The following is a 17,486-nucleotide window of genomic DNA, read 5'->3' as shown; positions in this document are numbered from 1 at the left end:
TTACATGCAAGGAACTTGGGCTCAGGTCACATGATGGCTACAACTACAGTCAGGGCTAGAAATTTCTGACTTTCAATGAAATGCACTTTGCATTACACATTGTTTCAAGTGGTTGTGTGTCTGCGCCCATTGTGGAAAGAGGACCATAAATAACACTTACCTATGGCAAACAGTTCCACACCAGACTCACGAAGGTTTCTGGATGGTGGAATAATATCATCTTGGGACTTGCCATCTGTGATTAAAATGCCAATTTTGGACACTCCAGACCTTGCTCCTGCTTCTGGTTTAAAGCTATTTTCAAAAATGTAGTTCAAAGCAAGACCTGGGAGAAAACAAGGAAAAAGAAACACAAACCAATCATCTCTAATAAAAAGCCTTCTAATTCTGCAAAATGCAACCACAAGCTGATTAACTTATTGAGCTAAAGGAGTTTTTATTAGATGTGATCTTTCATCTCTATTTTTACAAGGATCTTTTCCTTGATGGATCTGATGAAAAACTAAAACCTACCAGAATAGAGGTAATAAAACTAACTGAATATTGCACCATTTCAGAAACTAGCATTTATAAAGAACTCTGAATTTGTGGCCAATAGATGGTCACAGATCTGTGTACAAGAAAATCTAAACCTTTATAATTTAGGATGAAGCAAGAATACCCACACAGAAGCTACTGTCCCAAATATTATCACTACACGTTCAATTTTGTTCATGATGGTCTAAAGAACAAAAATTCTTTTCCTTTCTTTTTTAGGGGTAGTGGGAGCAGATCTAAAATGATAATTGAACTCTCACCTTTTAGTGTGACACTTTTTACCCAGAAAAAATAAGAAATGTTGCAATATTGTTATACGGTTTGTGTTTAATAAATGTTTTGTTGTATTAATAAAAAACCCATTCGATTAGGCCTCAAATGGCGAAGCAACGATCAGGATTTCAGCGGATTACTTAAAAGTCAAGCATAGCATCTATATAGTTAAACTATCCATCATGTGCTGTGGAAGGAAATAGCACGTACTAAGGTGAAAACCTGGAATAACCCCTTGTGGTTGGGCCATGGATAATTATAATCTAAACATCCTTACATTACTCATTTATCAAAAATACTCGTGAGCCAAAGATCCACAAATATTTTCACAATAACTACTGATTGCAGAATAAGGGCAAAGAAAATACCTTTCTTGAAAATAAGATAGAAATTTGTTTTTATTTAATTGACAGGGTGGCTGGAGGAGAAGACAAGGGAAAGAAAAGGAAATGAACTGACAAAGCTTAAGACAGCTGCTGCACACTGGCACGCTCAGGGATCGCTCTGCTGTCTTCTAGCCCCAAAAGGCCTTTCCTTGGACAGCAATAGGAATGAGATGTCTGAGCTTTAACTCTTGATGCTGAGGTTGAGAAAAGAGCCATCTGAGAACTTTAGATGCTAGTTTGGTTAAAAAAATACTATGCTCAGTCTTACAGAGTGGCAGAATGAAGTGATAAAACTATTCTTTAGCAAGATATGTTGCTAAAAATGTGCAGTGAACAAAACGTACCTGTTAGTGTATTTCCTCCCTTGTATGGTAGATTTCGGACAGCTTCGATCACCTCATCTTTTGTGTTAAAGGCATTCAAGTGCCATTCTATTCTGGGGTCTCCGCTATACTGTGCAAGACCTGGAAAATAAAGATAAGAAAGTCCACCCAGAAATGATGGGTTACTCAAAGATCTGGTGAACTATTCCAGAAACTAGAATGATGAAGGGCCTAATCTTTGCAACATTTTCCTCTCTGCCTCACTATGTACTTTCAAAAAGAATTCCTGACATCAATTTAAGGAATTAATTTGGACTATCTGGGCGCCAGGGGAATGTACTTATCTTCTAGCCATTTAGAATTGAGCATCCAATTAGGTAAAGAGCATTTTTTAAAAAAAAGTATGATCATGTTTGTAGATAAAAGATCTAGATTTATTTGTTTGTTTTTATTCTCAAAGGAATGAGTTTCCTTAACAGCTACTTAAATGTGACACTTCGAAACTTTAATAAAGTGGATATGTTACTCAAAGATTTACTTCGTTTTTTTTTTTTTTGCTTTTTATCTCGGCTTGAATTAATTTGGCGAAGATCATCTTGTACTACAAAACTATTTCCAATTTTCAATTTTCTTAGTTCAACATTTCACTGGATTCAGCTGTTTCTCTTAAAGAAAAAGAAAACTCTTATGTGATAAATGCTTAAACTGACTGTAACTTTAAAAGTTTTATTATTATTAGGCAGAGAAGATTTTGACTTTCCAGAAAATTAAAATGTGTTCAATAATTAATTGAATGAAAGTGTCACAGCAAAAATTAGTAGGAGTAAATATTTCCTGATCCAAGCTTGCACTTTTGGGAACATCCTGTGATTCTGAAAGTCACTTTGTAAAGAGTTTTTGAAATTTCTTAAGAAGCTTCCCAGCAGTTTTACAATGACAACTGACTGCTGTTAATAACAGAAGAGGTACCAATTCGTGTCTTCTCTAAGCCCACGTCGAACGCTGTAACCAGGTTTTCCAAGAAAAGCCGAACCAGTCTGAAGTTGAATCTTCCAATACTCCAGGAACCATCAACCAGGATTACAATATCAGCAATTGCTGGAGTTTCACAGAAAAATTTCACTTCTGCAAAGGACAAACCAGAAAAGCATCCGTGTTACTGGTGGAACTTTTAAAAGAGTGAGTTAACGTGAATGTCTTTCAGATAACTTAGTGCTAAGAATACAATAAAGTTCGCATTAAAGCAACCATGTTTTTACAACCCTTCCCTTAAACAAATTTTCTACTAGGAAAAAATTGTGGTAACAGCTGGCAGCAGAGCCAGTGTCCTGGAAATAGAAAAACACTGGCAGGTTCACACCATCCTGGCAACTCCAGCCTTCTGCATATTTCAGAAAGTAGTGTCTGTGCAAAATCATCCAGCATTGGGTTTTAGCCTGCAGATTCTTTCCAGGAAAGTTCTTAGCAACACCAATATGCGAGAGTCAGCAGAGATGGGAATATGGCCAGGAAGCAGAGAGGCAGCTGTCCTATTTTGATAAGTCTATGTCGAGGAAGTGGTAGGAGAAGAGGAATATGGGCTTCCTGAATTCAAGGAAAAGTCAGGGCCATGCATTTAATCTAAGAAATGTACCCAGACCTTTGCTAAAGTAAGATGGGTTTGTGGAAGAAGAAAATTGCAAAAGGGCCCAAGAGTTTCCCCCAATTCAAATTCTTTAGCCTATTGTGTCTATGTGACAATAACATTTTGTCCCAAAAAATCATTTAAGTAATTGATTTTTTAAGTGGTTCAATTAGGCTTCAGAATAAGGATTTAGAAAAGGATGCCCAGTGGCTGGGGTGGCACTACCCTGAGCTTTATCCTCTGGGAAAGCCCCAGCCCACAGTGTGGGCAAGACGCAGAGGGCAAACAGGGGTCTTCACAACAAAGGAGGAGGCCCTCTGACGTAGGGTAGGTCTGCGCTTGACTGGGTGAAAACCGCCACTTGCATTCACTCAGAGCCAAGACATTAAAATATTCTTAATGTGTTCAAGAACTCTTAAAACTTTCATGGTACTGGGAGTTCCTTTAGAAGCATCGCTTCATACTGTAGTTTGTGCAAAGGACTGCTTAACTTTACTGAATTTTCATAGTAGGACTAGAGATCATGAATATTGTGCGTGTTTCTTTGCGTCCATGTCAACTTATTAAAATTGGCAGCAAATCCCTATTTAGTTTGTTTTCTGACATTACAGTGACAATAAAACAATATTTGAAATACAATTTAGGTAATGAAAAGCAAAATACAGAAGTGCCCATAAATAAATTGAATATATTTTTTTCCTGGAGGAAAAAATAGTTGAACTGCTATGGCTGGGGCAGGCGGTTTAATATAAGTCTCTGCATCTACCAGGCCACATTTTGCTAAGAGATTCTTGGTATTTTCCCCAGACGTAAATATGCATGGAATACCTAGATCCTTTTACCAGATGGGAAAATAATCTATTTGCCAATGAAATCCTCAGATACACATCTGAGTAAGGAAGCTAAACTGTACAGCTTGATCCAAGGTTTATATACTACACTTTTGGGCACCAAACATCCCTTCTTTAATAACCAAACACAAAGCCACCTCCAACTTGGGAGGCAGCCCTACTATACCACACTGAAATATTCTAAAACAGAACACCGCAAGTCACGGGATAGAAATTAATTTGGTTTTGGGAAATAATCAGGGAAAACTGAAGTCTTATGAAGTTCCACAAACCCATTACTCTCAGTTTTTATGAGGAAACTTAACTCAAATGGAAAGTAGTTTTCTTTTTCTTTCAAAATTATTAGGGATATTATTTCACTTTTTAACTAATTATTTGGATACATTATAAATAAGATCTTAGAAAGGGAACAATTTCTGTCTGCTTATTTAGAAGAGGACTATGGAAACTGATATTTTCCATTTCAAAATTGTTTCCAACAAAAATATTTTGTTGACTTAGTTCATCCAAGTCATTTTGACTTGGTGATATAAATTCTATATAGTTCCAAAGTAAGATATAAGGTTAATTCCTGTATAAGAAGACCTAAAAAAAAGGAGAGGTTTACTGGGTTCATGGATTGGAAGAATCAACATAGAAAAGATGTCACTTCTGCCCAAACTGATATTTCATAATTGGGAACTGACTCAATGCAATTCCTATCAAAATTCCAACCGTATATTTTTTGTAGAATAAAGATTATTCTAATATTTATATGAAAGGGTAAAGGAAGAAGAAGAGCAAAAATAATTTTGAAAAAGAAGAATGAAGTGGGAGAATTCAGTCTACCCAATCTCAAGACTCACTCTATAGACAGAATAAATCAAAACTGTTTGATATTGGGAGAGATTTAGACACACGGACCCAATGAAACAGATTAGAGAACCCAGATACAAACCCTCACAAATTCACCCAACTGATATCTGACAAACTTGCAGAGCAATTCAATGGCAGAAATAGAGCTTTTTCCAAAAGCAGTGCTGGAATAATTGTACATCAATAGACAAAAAAGTGAACCTTGAACTGTACTTCAAATCTTTAACAAAAATTAACTCATACTTAAATGTAAAACAGAAAACTTTTAGAAAAAAATTGAAAGGTGAAAATCTTCAGGTTCGAAGGCCAGGCAAAGGGTTCTTAGACTCGACACCAAAAGGACTAGCCATAAAATAAAAAATTGATAGATTGGACCTCATTAAAATTAAAACTCTTGGCTCTACAGAAGACCTTTTAAAAAGATGGAAACACTCCTTGATTTCAAAATATGCTACAAAGCTATAGTAACCAAAACAGCATGGTGCTGGCATAAAAAATAGACACACTGTTCAATAGAACAGAACTGAGAGGCCAGAAATAAATCCACATATATATGGACAACTAATTTTCGACAAAGGAGCCAAGAACATACAATGGAGAAAGGAAAGTCTCTTCAATAAAGGGTGTTGGGAAAACTGGAAAGCCACATGCAAAAGAATGAAAGCAGTCCATTATCTTACACAATGCACAAAAATCAACTCAAAATAGATTAAAGACTTGAATGTAAGATCTGAAACCATTAAACTTCTAGAAGAAAACACAGTCAGTACATTCTTAGACATCGATCTTAGCAGCATTTTTTCAAATACCGTGTCTGACCAGGCAAGGGAAACAACAGAAAAAAATAAACAAATGGGACTACATTAAACTAAAAAGTTTCTGCACAGCAAAGGAAACCATCAACAAAACAAGAAGACAACCTAACAATTGGCAGAAGATATTTGCAAACCATACATCAGATAAGGGGTTAATATCCAAAATATATAAAGAACACATACACCTCCACAACAAAAAAACCAACAACTCAATTAAAAAATGGGCAAAAGATCTGAACAGAGATTCCTTCAAAGAAGATATACAGATGGCCGACAGGCACATGAATAGATGTTCAACATTGTTAACTATCAGGGAAATGCAAATCAAAACTACGATGGGATATCACCTCACTCCCATCAGCATGGCTGTAACAAGACAGGAAACAAGAAGTGTTGGAGAGGATGTGGAGAGAAGGGAACTCTCGTACACTGCTGGTGGGAGTGTAAACTGGTGTAGCTACTAGGGAAAGCAGTATGGAGTATCCTCAGAAAATTAAGAATAGATCTACCATATGATCCAGTTATCCCACTGCTGGGCATTTATCCAAAGAACTTGAAAACACAAATGCACAAAGATACATGCACTGCTATGTTCATCGCAGCATTATTCACAATAGTGAAGACTTGGAAGCAACCTAGGTGCCCATCAAGGGGCGAATGGATAAAGAAGATGTGGTATATATACACAATGGAATACTACTCAGCCATGAGAAATGATGAAATCTGGCCATTTCTGACAACACGGATGGACCTTGCGGGTATTATGCTAAGTGAAATAAGTCAGAGGGAGAAAGTCAAATATGGTATGATCTCACTCATAAGTAGAAGATAAAAACAACAACAAATAAACACATAGCAACAGAGATTGGACTGGTGGTTACCGAGGGGAAGGGGGGGAGGTACGAGGGTGAAAGGGGTGACTAGGCGCATGTGTGGTGATGCACTGTAATTAGTCTGTGGGTGGTGAACACGATATAACACAGAATTCGAAATATATTATGACATACACCTGAAATTTATATAATGTTATGAACCAAGGTTACCACAATAAAAATAAATAAATAAATACAAGGATGGAAAGATAAGCTAGCGATTTGGAGAAAATATTAGCCAACCACATATCAATAAATGGCTTAGAATCTAGAATATAAAGAAATAACTCTCTAAGCTCAACAGTTAAAAACTAAACACAAAGAACAAAACCAAAAAAAATTCAGTTAGAAAATGAGCAAAAGACATAAGCAGACATTCACCAAAGAGGACACACAGATGCAAACTAAGCACGTAAAAAGATGTTCAACTTCACTAGCCATCAGGGAAATGCAAATTAAAACCACAATGTTATTTCACTGTGTACATCTATCAAAATGGCTAAAATAAAACATAAGGATAACAAGAAATGCTGGCAAGGATGTGTGGAAACTGGATCTCTCACACATTGTGCATGGGAATATAAAATGGTACAACCACTCTGAAAGCAGTTTGGCAGTTTCTTTAAAAAGTGTACATGAATTTATCATGTGATCCAGCAATTGCATTGTTGGACATTTATCCCAGAGAAATGAAAACTTACATTTGCACACAAAAAAACCATACAAAAATGTTTATATCAGTTTTAGTCATAATAGTAAAAACCTGAAATTAGTTCAGATGTCTTTCAACAAGTTAATGGATAAGCAAATTGGTCCATCCATACCCTGTAATATCACTCAGCAATAAAAAGGAAAGAACTATTGATACACACAATGACTTGAATGAATCCTCAAGGAAGTATCAGGAGGGAAAAAAAGCCAGTCCCAAAAAGTTACCCACTTCATGATTACACCTATGTAAAAAATTTTTTTTCTTTTAGGAAGATTAGTCCTGAGCTAACATCTACCACCAACCCCTCCTCTTTTTGCTGAGGAAGACTGGCCCTTAGCTAACATCTGTGCCCATCTTCCTCTACTTTATATGTGGGATGCCACCACAGCTTTGGCTTGACAAGTGGTGCATATGTCCGCACCCGGGATCCAAACCAGTGAACCTCAGGTCACTGAAGCAGAATGTGCGAACTTAATCGCTGTGCCACCAGGCTGGCCCTGACACCTATGTAAAATTTTTGAAATGAAAAAAATGTAAAAACTGAGGACCGATTCGTGGTTGTCAGGAGTTAAAGATGGGGAATAGGAAGGAGGGAGATGTGCTTATGAGAGGGCAACACAGAGATTTTTATGGTGATGGAACTGTCCAGCATCTTGAGCGTACTTAAGGATACACAAACATGCAATGTGATAAAATTGTATAGGACTACATAAACACACACAAAAATGATACAAGTAAAATTGGGGAGATCTGAACAAGTGGATGTATTGCATCAATGTAAATACACTGGTTGTGATATTGTACTACAATTTTGCAAAATGTTACTACCAAGGGAAACTGGGTACAGGGTACACAGATCTTTACCATTCCTTATAGCTTCTTGTGAATCTACAATTACCTCAATAAAAATCCATTTAAACAGCATAAATAATAAAAAAATAATGTCTAATGAAACCAATGTAAGAAAATATGTGGACCCTCAGGATCTCTTGCACATTGCTGGTAGTAACGTAAATTGTTGCAAATTCTTTAGAACGTATTTTTGGCATTTCCTTCTCAAGCTGGAAATTCACCTATCTTGCCCCCAGCAATTCCACTCTTAAGTCTACACCCAAGGGAAATTCTTGCACATGGACAATAGGAAGCAAGTCGAAGAAGTCTGATAACAGCACTGTTTACAATAGTTAAAAGCTGGAAACAATTCCAATATCCATCAATAGGAGAGTGGATCAGTACCTGTGGCATACAATGGAATATTATATATGCACAAAAACAAATGGGCTATATTGAAATGCAACAATCTGGATGAATCTTAGCAACATATTGCTATTTTGTGGGTAACAATATTTTGTGGAGGGAAAATAAGCCCCAAAAGATCACGTTTAGCATGATATCTTTTTATAACAATAAAAACAACTAATACAAAATATAATCTTTTGGGGCTGGCCCCATGGCATAGTGGTTAAGTTTGGCGCACTCCACTTCAGCAGCCCAGGTTCGTGGGTTTGGTCCTGGGCGTGGCCCTACACCACTCGTCAGCCATTCTGTGGTGGCAACCCACATATAAAGTGGAGGAAGATTGGCACAGATGTTAGCTCAGGGCTAATCTTCCTCAGCAAAAAAAAAAAAAATATATATATATATATATATGTAAAATCTTCTTAGAAATACATATATAGATGCTGTAGACCTATTTAAAAAGAAAATCATGATGATGATGATGAAGACAGGATCCAAGATTGTCATTGCCTTGGGTGAGGGGAAGGAAAGAGGTGGGATGGCAGCAGTACCATATGGTTATATGTGGCTTGTGACCAAGGTCTTAGCTTTTGGGAGTAGAGGGGGTTTGGGTGCTTATTATGCCCTTAAAAATAACTAGTTAAGTAACTAATTTTAAAAAGAGGAAAGTAATCCTATCTAGCATGGAGAAAGTATTAACTAGAAAAATGATTTTAGTGTTTTATTGCACAGTTGAAGAATCAAATCTTAAACACAAGCCACAATTCTGCATGCTTCATTTGAAATTAAGACCTATGCCCTGTTTTCCAATTTAATGACTAGTATCTGTTACATCAGCAGAAAGATGCTGTTTTCAAGGGTTTCAGAAGGCAAAATCTATAATTGGTTTTGCATTCCAAAGTATGATTTTTCCTCAAGATTAGTGCACATTGACTTGGGAACTGTGAAAAACATATTTCTTTTTCAAATGCCCTAAACCCTGGTCATTAGCTCTAAGACACATCCAAACACAATGACCCTCAGGGCTGTTTCCCACTGTCGCAGGCACAGACGCAGTGTGTCCACCTCCAGTAAGATTTAGTGTACGCAGAACTCTCTCGAACACGTGACGTGTCTGCCCCAAAGACAGGTTTATCTGTGCCAGAGGCAAAAAATGGGTCAAATACTTGGGGCAAGAGGTAGTTTTAAAGCTTCCATATTAAGTTCAATAACCACACATCTCAAACGTAACTCCAGCTGTTATAGGGAATCGTTTAAAAAATATATTCAAATTTTACCAAAATTTGAATTTATTAAATTTGGAGTATATTCAAATCTTACTAAAAATAAGAGTCCAGATTCAGCACTGATGACAAATAACATTCCTTTCCACTGGCAAATATGCTACCCATTCCAGCATTCTTAATTGGAGAGGGACCAATGAGAAAGAAAGCATTAAGCACCTTAAAATATGTTATGGAATCAAGTGGTGGAAAACCAGACACACCTGGGAGTCAGCGTGAATCGTATGAAACCCTGCAGCCAAATGTAATTTAACACGGCCTTTTAAATGGAGAAGTACATATGCTTTTATTGTTAAAACAATATTCCATAACTAATTTTTAAAGAATACCATAAAATCTCGAACTGTATTTTAATTCAGCTCTTGGCTTAGCATGGGCTTTCTCTAAAATGCAATTCTGAAAATACAGGTGGTATAAAAATTTAAAAAGCTAAGCAGCTGAACACAATCGAAGAAATCACTCAATATATAGGCTAGATCACAAAGATAATAACACTCTGATGTCACAGGCAGAATCAGAAGAAACAATTCCTATTATGTCCTACACCCTGTGGAGGTGCATGATGAGGAGGCCGAGGAAAAACCAACGATCCCTAACATTCCATATCTGAAAGCTGTGTATGTCATTATTATATTTATTAACCAGTAAGCCCTCTACACTTCTCTCTTGATTCGACCCTCACTACAGCTCTATGAGACAGGTACTATCATTAACAGTCCATTTGCAGCCCAAAAGTATTACATACACGGACTGCGTGATTTTCACCACAACTGGTCTATGATTCATTTAGCGGCTTTGAATTATTTTTCTCGATGCCACTAACAAAATATCTAGCTAGGCTATTCATGAAGCAAGACATCTGAAGGAAAACTGCAGTCACAGAACAATTTTTCACTTAAGTCTCCTGTGAGGTTAAGGAGGGTGTCCCACAAATAAGCAGAGGCAAGGCTGGGACTTGAACCCACCCACGTGATAGGTCCTCATGATCCATACTCTTCACCACAGGGCTGTGCAGCCTTCATAAGGCACTCTACACTATACAAGTTTAGAAAGCAGAGGGAAATGAAGTCTCTGATAGGAAGCAGCACCCCACAGGGCTTGCCCCTGTTGTGTCCACAGCTAGTATGGGCTATTTGCAAGCATCTCCAATTATTTGTCTAGAACTTTTTTCCCTCCAAAACGTAGGCACTTAGTATTTCAGCAGCTCATCTGATAAGCATCCCTTTAACAATAACTTTATACCAATTTTACCATGTTACTGACAGGAAAAAATTCTGTGGTGAAACTACAAGTTAATTCAAGCAGTTGGATTGATATCAATCGCTCTACTCTAAACCTATGTTTATTAATTTGATATTATGGAACTAATTTCCTGGAGGAAATTTATTTATTTATTTAAAATGTATTTATTTAATGCTTACTGTATACCAAGCACTGTTTTGGGCAACCAGGAACACAACCAAGTTCCCCCCTTGGGCAGCAAATTAAATTTCCTCGATGAGAGGAAAAAGACTCTAACAAAACAACGTAAGTTCAGATTTTTAAAAGAGCTTTTTTTTTTTTTAAGGAAGATTAGCTCTGAGCTAACTACTGCCAATCCTCCTTTTTTTGCTGAGGAAGACTGGCCCTGAGCTAACATCCGTGTCCATCTTCCTCTACTTTATACATGGGACGCCTGTCACAGCTTGGCTTTTGCCATGTGGTGCCATGTCCCCACCCGGAATCCGAACAAGCCAACACTGGACTGCCGAGAAGTGGAACATGCACACTTAAGCGCTGTGCCACTGGGCGGGCCCCTAAAAGTGCCTTATAAAAATAAACAGAATGTTATAAAGAGTAGCTGTGTGTATGGGGGAAGGGAGCTCTACTGTAGCTAGAATAGTACGAAAATTACCAAATTATGTCTTTTCTTTTTGGTGAGGAAGATTGGCCCTGAGCTAACATCTGTTGCCAATCTTCCTCTATTTTGTACGTGGGCTGCCGTCTCACTGTGGCTTGATGAGTGCTGCATAGGTCCGCACCCAGGATCTGAACCTGCAAACCCTGGGCTGCCGAAAGCGGAACACACGATCTTAACCACTACACCACAGGGCCGGCTCCAAATTATGTCTTACTTTTATACCATATTATTCCTTTTGTTCTAATGACATTCAAATTAAAGACCTAATTTTGGTTTATTAGGAAATATTTACAATATATTTATGGATAAAAGTATTCACCAACATAGTTAATGCAAATAGAAAAGGGAGAATTGACAGAAGCCTTCTTCTGTCAGGTGAACTCCTATTCATCCTTCAAGACCCAAGTTACACTTCACCAACTCATGAACCCTTTCCAACAGTCCTCAGATGGGATTCATTATCTGCCTCTCTTTACTGCCTCTGCATTTGTACATGATTTCTTGTACTCATAACACTGGACTATTATGATTTGTTTCTATTTCCAGCTCCCTGACTAGACTGAACTCCTCGAGGGATGAGGGCTTTCTGTCTTATCTTTTTATCCCCTTTGTCTGGCTCAGCTCTTAGCACATAGTACATCAACGAATGTGAACTACATTGAATTGTGTTGTTCAAAAAGAATTTCTCTTTTCACATAATTCATACCTCCAGCAGGGCATGAGAAAAATGAACCATGAGGGCTCCATTGAATTTGGCGTCTCTTCCTGCCCTGCCACACCACACTTTGAAAGTGGATTACAGTAATTTAGGGATCAGGAAGACTGTATCGAGTTGGCCTGTCTTCCTTGAGATTTTCCCAATGCTGGAGGCTAACCCGGATGAAAGGGGAGCACATAGTATTTTCACTCGCTTTATCTTAATACGCAGTCAGGAGACCTCACGATCATTTTCACCACAACTGGTCTACGATTCATTTAGCGGCTTTGAATTATTTTTCTCGATGCCACTAGCAAAATACCTAGCTAGGCTATTCATTAACCAAGACAGCTGAAGGAAAACTGTGGTCACAGAACAATTTTTCACTTAATTCTCCGGTGAGGTTAAGTTCGAGATTCCAAACCAAGAGCAAAAGAAAATCCCTGAAACATTGGTGCAATACAACTCTTGGAAGCTCACTTCCAAGTTTGGCCTCAGCCACATCACTCACGATACTTTTTTTTCAAAAATAGTTAGCATCATTTTACATCAGTGAAGAGCTCAGTGGTTCTAAAAGGCTTTTTCAATGCATCGACACATTCTGACTCTCACAACATTCCCGTGAGGAGCCATTATTGTTCTCATTTTTCAGAAAATGAAATTGAGATTCAGTGAGACAAGTGAATGGCTCTGTGGTTACTGGATGAGCCAGGACTGGATGCCAGGTCTTCTAAGTGTTTGGGCCAATATGCCTTTTCCAACGTACCATGCTCACTACTACAGAAGATGTCCTCATCTAATGCAATGGATGCTCACTCGTTATCTGTTGTATAAATGTTACAAGTGATCCATCGAGCAGATGTGGAGCAGGGGGCTCGTTTCAGTTGAGTTGGGAGTTCACATAAATCAGAGTGCGCACACTCAGTCACTCTAGGCTTGGTGGAGCCTCATCTTTCGAAGCATCCCTGACAGATGATTGCCCCATCTAAAAGAGCACTCCCCATCACTCTCTTCCCTTATTCTGTTTTATTTTTCTTCATAGAACCTCTTACGTCCTAGAAATATACTATATAGTGTGATGGTTAATTTTACGTGTCAACTTAACTGGTCCACGGGGTGCCCAGACATTTAGTCAAACATTATTCTGGGTGCGTCCATGAGGGTGTTTCTAGATGAGATTAACATTTGAATCTGCAGAATGAGTAAAGCAGACTGCCCTCCTCAATGGAGGTGGCCCTCATGCAATTGACTGAAAACCTGAATAGAATAAAAAGACTGAGGAAGAGGGAAGTGCTCCAGCCTGACTGCCTTGAGTTGGAACATTAGACTCAAATTGAAACATTACCTCTTCTTGGGTCTTAAGCTGGTCAGTTTTCAGACTGGAACTTACACCATCGGCTCTCCTGGGTCCCAGTTTGCCAAGTGCAGACCTTGCGACTTCTTAGCCTCCAAAATCATGTGAGCCAATTCCTTATAATAAATCTCTCTCTATATATATACACATCCAATTGGTTGTGTTTCTCTGAAGAACCTTGACTAATACATACAGTTATTTATCTATTGACTGTGGCAGACACTTTTCATTGCTTCCCTTTTTTACAATAATAAAAAGACCTACCATTTAGTGACTGCTTTCATCAGATACTTTGCATGTCTTTTGTGTTGAAGCTGATATTAATCCTATAAGGTAGGTTCTTCTCACTCCATTGAAAAAGAGAGGCTAAATAACTAGAAAGGTTAACTAACTTGCCCATCATCACACACTGAGCAGATGGAAAAACTGGAATTCAAATCCAGGACTGACTCCAAAGTCTGAACCTCTTACTATTGTGCTATTCAACTCCTATCACAAAAGAGAAGAAAAGAACTTGAAAAGAAGGAAGTGAAAAAGAAAGGGAGGGAGGGATGGGGTGAGAGGGAGAGACAGGGAGGTAGGGAAGGAAGGAAAGAAGGGAGGGAGGGAGGGATGATTGCCAAGCCTCGCCATTAAAGATAGCGTGAAATGAGGGGCCGGCCCCATGGCCGAGTGGTTAAGTTCCTGCACTCAGCTGAGGCGGCCCGGGGTTTCGCTGGTTGGGATCCTGGGCGTGGACATGGCACCGCTCATCAGGCCACGTTGAGGCAGCGTCCCACGTACTACAACCAGAAGGACCCATAACTAAAATATACAACTATATACTGGGGAGATTTGGGGAGAAAAAGCAGAAAGAAAAAAAAAAGGAAGAAGATTGGCAACAGTTGCTAGCTCAGGTGCCAATCTTTAAAACAAACAAGATAGCATGAAATGAGAGTCACTTGTCCTATAGCCAACCTGGGATGAATAACACCTGACAACTGGAAGGCACGTGAAGCCCAACCCCTGAACCACAGCCAAAAGAACACTTCAGCCGTCACTCAGAACCCTGCATCTTAACAGTAACTGACAATCCTCTAAACATCACATTCATCACATTTCTCCTCTGCTCATAAACCATAAAGGACCAGGAGCAGACGTGAGAGCCGTCTTCAAATATTTAAAGGGCTGTCATACAGGAAGGGGATTGGGAGTGTTCTGTGTGCCTACCAGGAGACAGATTTCAACTCAGTTCAAGAAAGAACTTTCTAACAGTCAAGATTTCCATAGACAGCTGCCTTGGGAATAGTGAGATCTCTATCAATGAAAGCAAACGCTAGTCAACTTTCGATGGCCTGCCTGAAGAGCCTCAACCATCCTCCTAACTGATTGAACAACATGGCTCTCAAAGTTCCTTCCACAGCTAAATTTTAAGGTTATTTCTTCCCTCCCCTACCTACCAAATTAAGCCTAAACTGTTCATTGTGTTCTTCGAAGCTCTCCCTAATTCAACTCCACTTGACCTGTCCGTATTTATTTCTCACTTCATCCCAATACAATTACTCTTCTTTCCCCCAACAACATTCTCATCTCTGAGACTTTGGACTCAATTTTTTCCCCCCATCATCTCTTCTTGTCTATCCTCTCCAAACTCTACCTACCACAACGCAAGAAACCTAAAACAAGTTTTAATTCTTTGAAAATATATGGTCCTTTTCAAATACTTTTATATAAAGTTTGCTCAAAAATTTTATTTATACAATTACCTGGTTATTTCCTGATGTTCATAAGTTAATACTGACCCAAGAGAGGCTATTTTGCCTGACCACCTCTATTTACAAATAAAATGTGCTCAACTGCAGGAGCCAGTGTATTACATTCACATTTATTTTCAGCTCTGTATATAGTACCATGTGATTTGGCTAGATGCTTACTTTGGCTGTTCAAGGTCACTTTCCGAAAAATGCCACAACTTAATCACCTCTGTTATTCCAATTCATCAATAACAAACAGATCCTGACATTTTGCAATTTCTCAGGCTGAAATGCCTGCTCAATTTGACACCAAACGTCAACCCTGCAGGTATGGAAACAAGATGTTTAACAGAAAATTCTCAGACAAGAAGGAAGGTATCAATCAGACAAGTCCAAGCTTTCCTATGGGGAACAGACTCTGCCAAAATCTATAGCAATGCTCACAGTTGTAAAGTATCTGATTTTAAAAAAGGATATGTTACAAGTTCTTTTCAAAATTAGGACTTTTGAAAACTTATTTAAGGCAGAGCTATGATTTTGTTCCACTGAAGAATTCACAGGTTAAGAATGATAGGATTTGCTGGAGGCCAACAGAAAAGGTGTCAAAAATCCTTTAAAAATGCCTCATCAAGAGTGACGAGGGAACTAGGAGAAAATTGGAGGGGCGTTTGCTAGAAGAATTCCATACCCTTGCCCTTGGGGAACTCTTACAATTTTATGCACAGGTATGATATACTGTGCAGGTGTTCAGTGATTATTTTCTGAATGACTGATTCTATCTCGTGTTCTTCTGAATTCTTGAAAACACGAATTATAATGCTTCACATCAAGGAAAAAACAGAAATCTACTTTCTGTGTTTTTTTCTTTTCTTTCTTTCTTTCTTTTTTTTTTTTTTTGCTGAGGAAGATTGACCCTGACCTAACATCTGCCATCAATGTTCCCTTTTTTCTTTTTTCTTTTTGGTATGTGAGCCACCACCACAGCAGGGCCAATAAGAGACAAATGGTGTAGGTCCACACCCTGGAACCGAACCTGGCCTGCTGAAGCAGAGAGCACTGAACTTAACAACTAGGCCACTAGGGCTGGCCCTACTTTCTGTTTTTTTATGATAAAAACATTATTTTCATAAAAAATCTTTCTTAATTTCTCCAAGGGATTGTGAACCTCTCTCTTTGAGTCTAAAATAAGCCAAATCCAAATATTTGACAAATAGTTATTGATAATGTAAGACACTCTACTGCATTCTGTATGCTAACATTTTCTCCTTGAAAAGAAGACGTTTAAAAAAAAAAGAAATGGAAAAGGAGGTGGAAACTGACATTCCCTAAGTGCCTGCTATGTCCCAGGTGTGTCGTATATAAGATAGCATTTAATCCTCACAAGCCTGCATGCTCCTTATGACTATTATGCTCATTTTGCCAATGAGGAAACTAGGGCTTAGAAAGGTTAATATGCCTAAGGTTGCACAGCTAGGTACAAAGCAAAGGAAGATTTTATTCCAAGAGACGTGTGACCACAAAACTTATGTGCTATCCTAAGTTCATACTGATCTCAATAAGTAATAAGGAAAATAAGAAAAAAAAAGGGGAAGTTCAATATGAGAAGAAAAAAATATCCTGATGAAAACGTTATTGTTTATCCTCTTAACCCTCGGGCTGGAAAGCAACTCACATCATCTTCTGATTTCTCCTCTGAGCACGGTTACTTGGACTTACTGACTACGATGTGTCTGATGCCTTCTGCTCGGCAGACTACCTCTGCAGTTGCTCTGTGTTTCTATGAAATATTACAGAGTGCTCAGAGGGCAGTGAGGAGGAACAGGGCCAGAGTTATATATCACAGCTTTTCTCTTACACATTTGTGTTAGATCAGGGCTTCTCAACCTTTTTTTAATTAATAATCTTTTCTTCCTCAAACACGTTACCAGTTTATTGAGCAAGCTGAAGTTCTCAACCTTTTTTTTTAATTAACAAATTAATAAGGTAAATTAGGGGCTGGCCCAGCGGCTTAGTGGTCGAGTTAGTGTGCTCC

At 38.4% G+C, this 17,486-nt stretch overlaps 1 protein-coding gene across 2 annotated transcripts in view; it reads right to left on the bottom strand.

The window, feature by feature from the left end:
- Positions 1 to 17,486, bottom strand: part of COL14A1 (collagen type XIV alpha 1 chain) — a 218,905-nt gene that overhangs the window by 151,046 nt on the left and 50,373 nt on the right. For both annotated transcript variants that reach the window (XM_014855292.3, XM_014855291.3), the window contains exons 6-8: positions 2,489 to 2,644; positions 1,541 to 1,660; positions 161 to 325 (exon numbers count right to left, since the gene is read on the bottom strand). In XM_014855292.3, the coding sequence (XP_014710778.1) occupies positions 161 to 325; positions 1,541 to 1,660; positions 2,489 to 2,644 (441 nt within the window). The remainder of the gene's footprint in view (positions 1 to 160; positions 326 to 1,540; positions 1,661 to 2,488; positions 2,645 to 17,486) is intronic.

This window comes from Equus asinus, chromosome 12, assembly GCF_041296235.1.
Source record: "Equus asinus isolate D_3611 breed Donkey chromosome 12, EquAss-T2T_v2, whole genome shotgun sequence".
NCBI classification, from domain to species: domain Eukaryota; kingdom Metazoa; phylum Chordata; class Mammalia; order Perissodactyla; family Equidae; genus Equus; species Equus asinus.
This window is presented reverse-complemented; position numbering and strand designations above follow the sequence as displayed.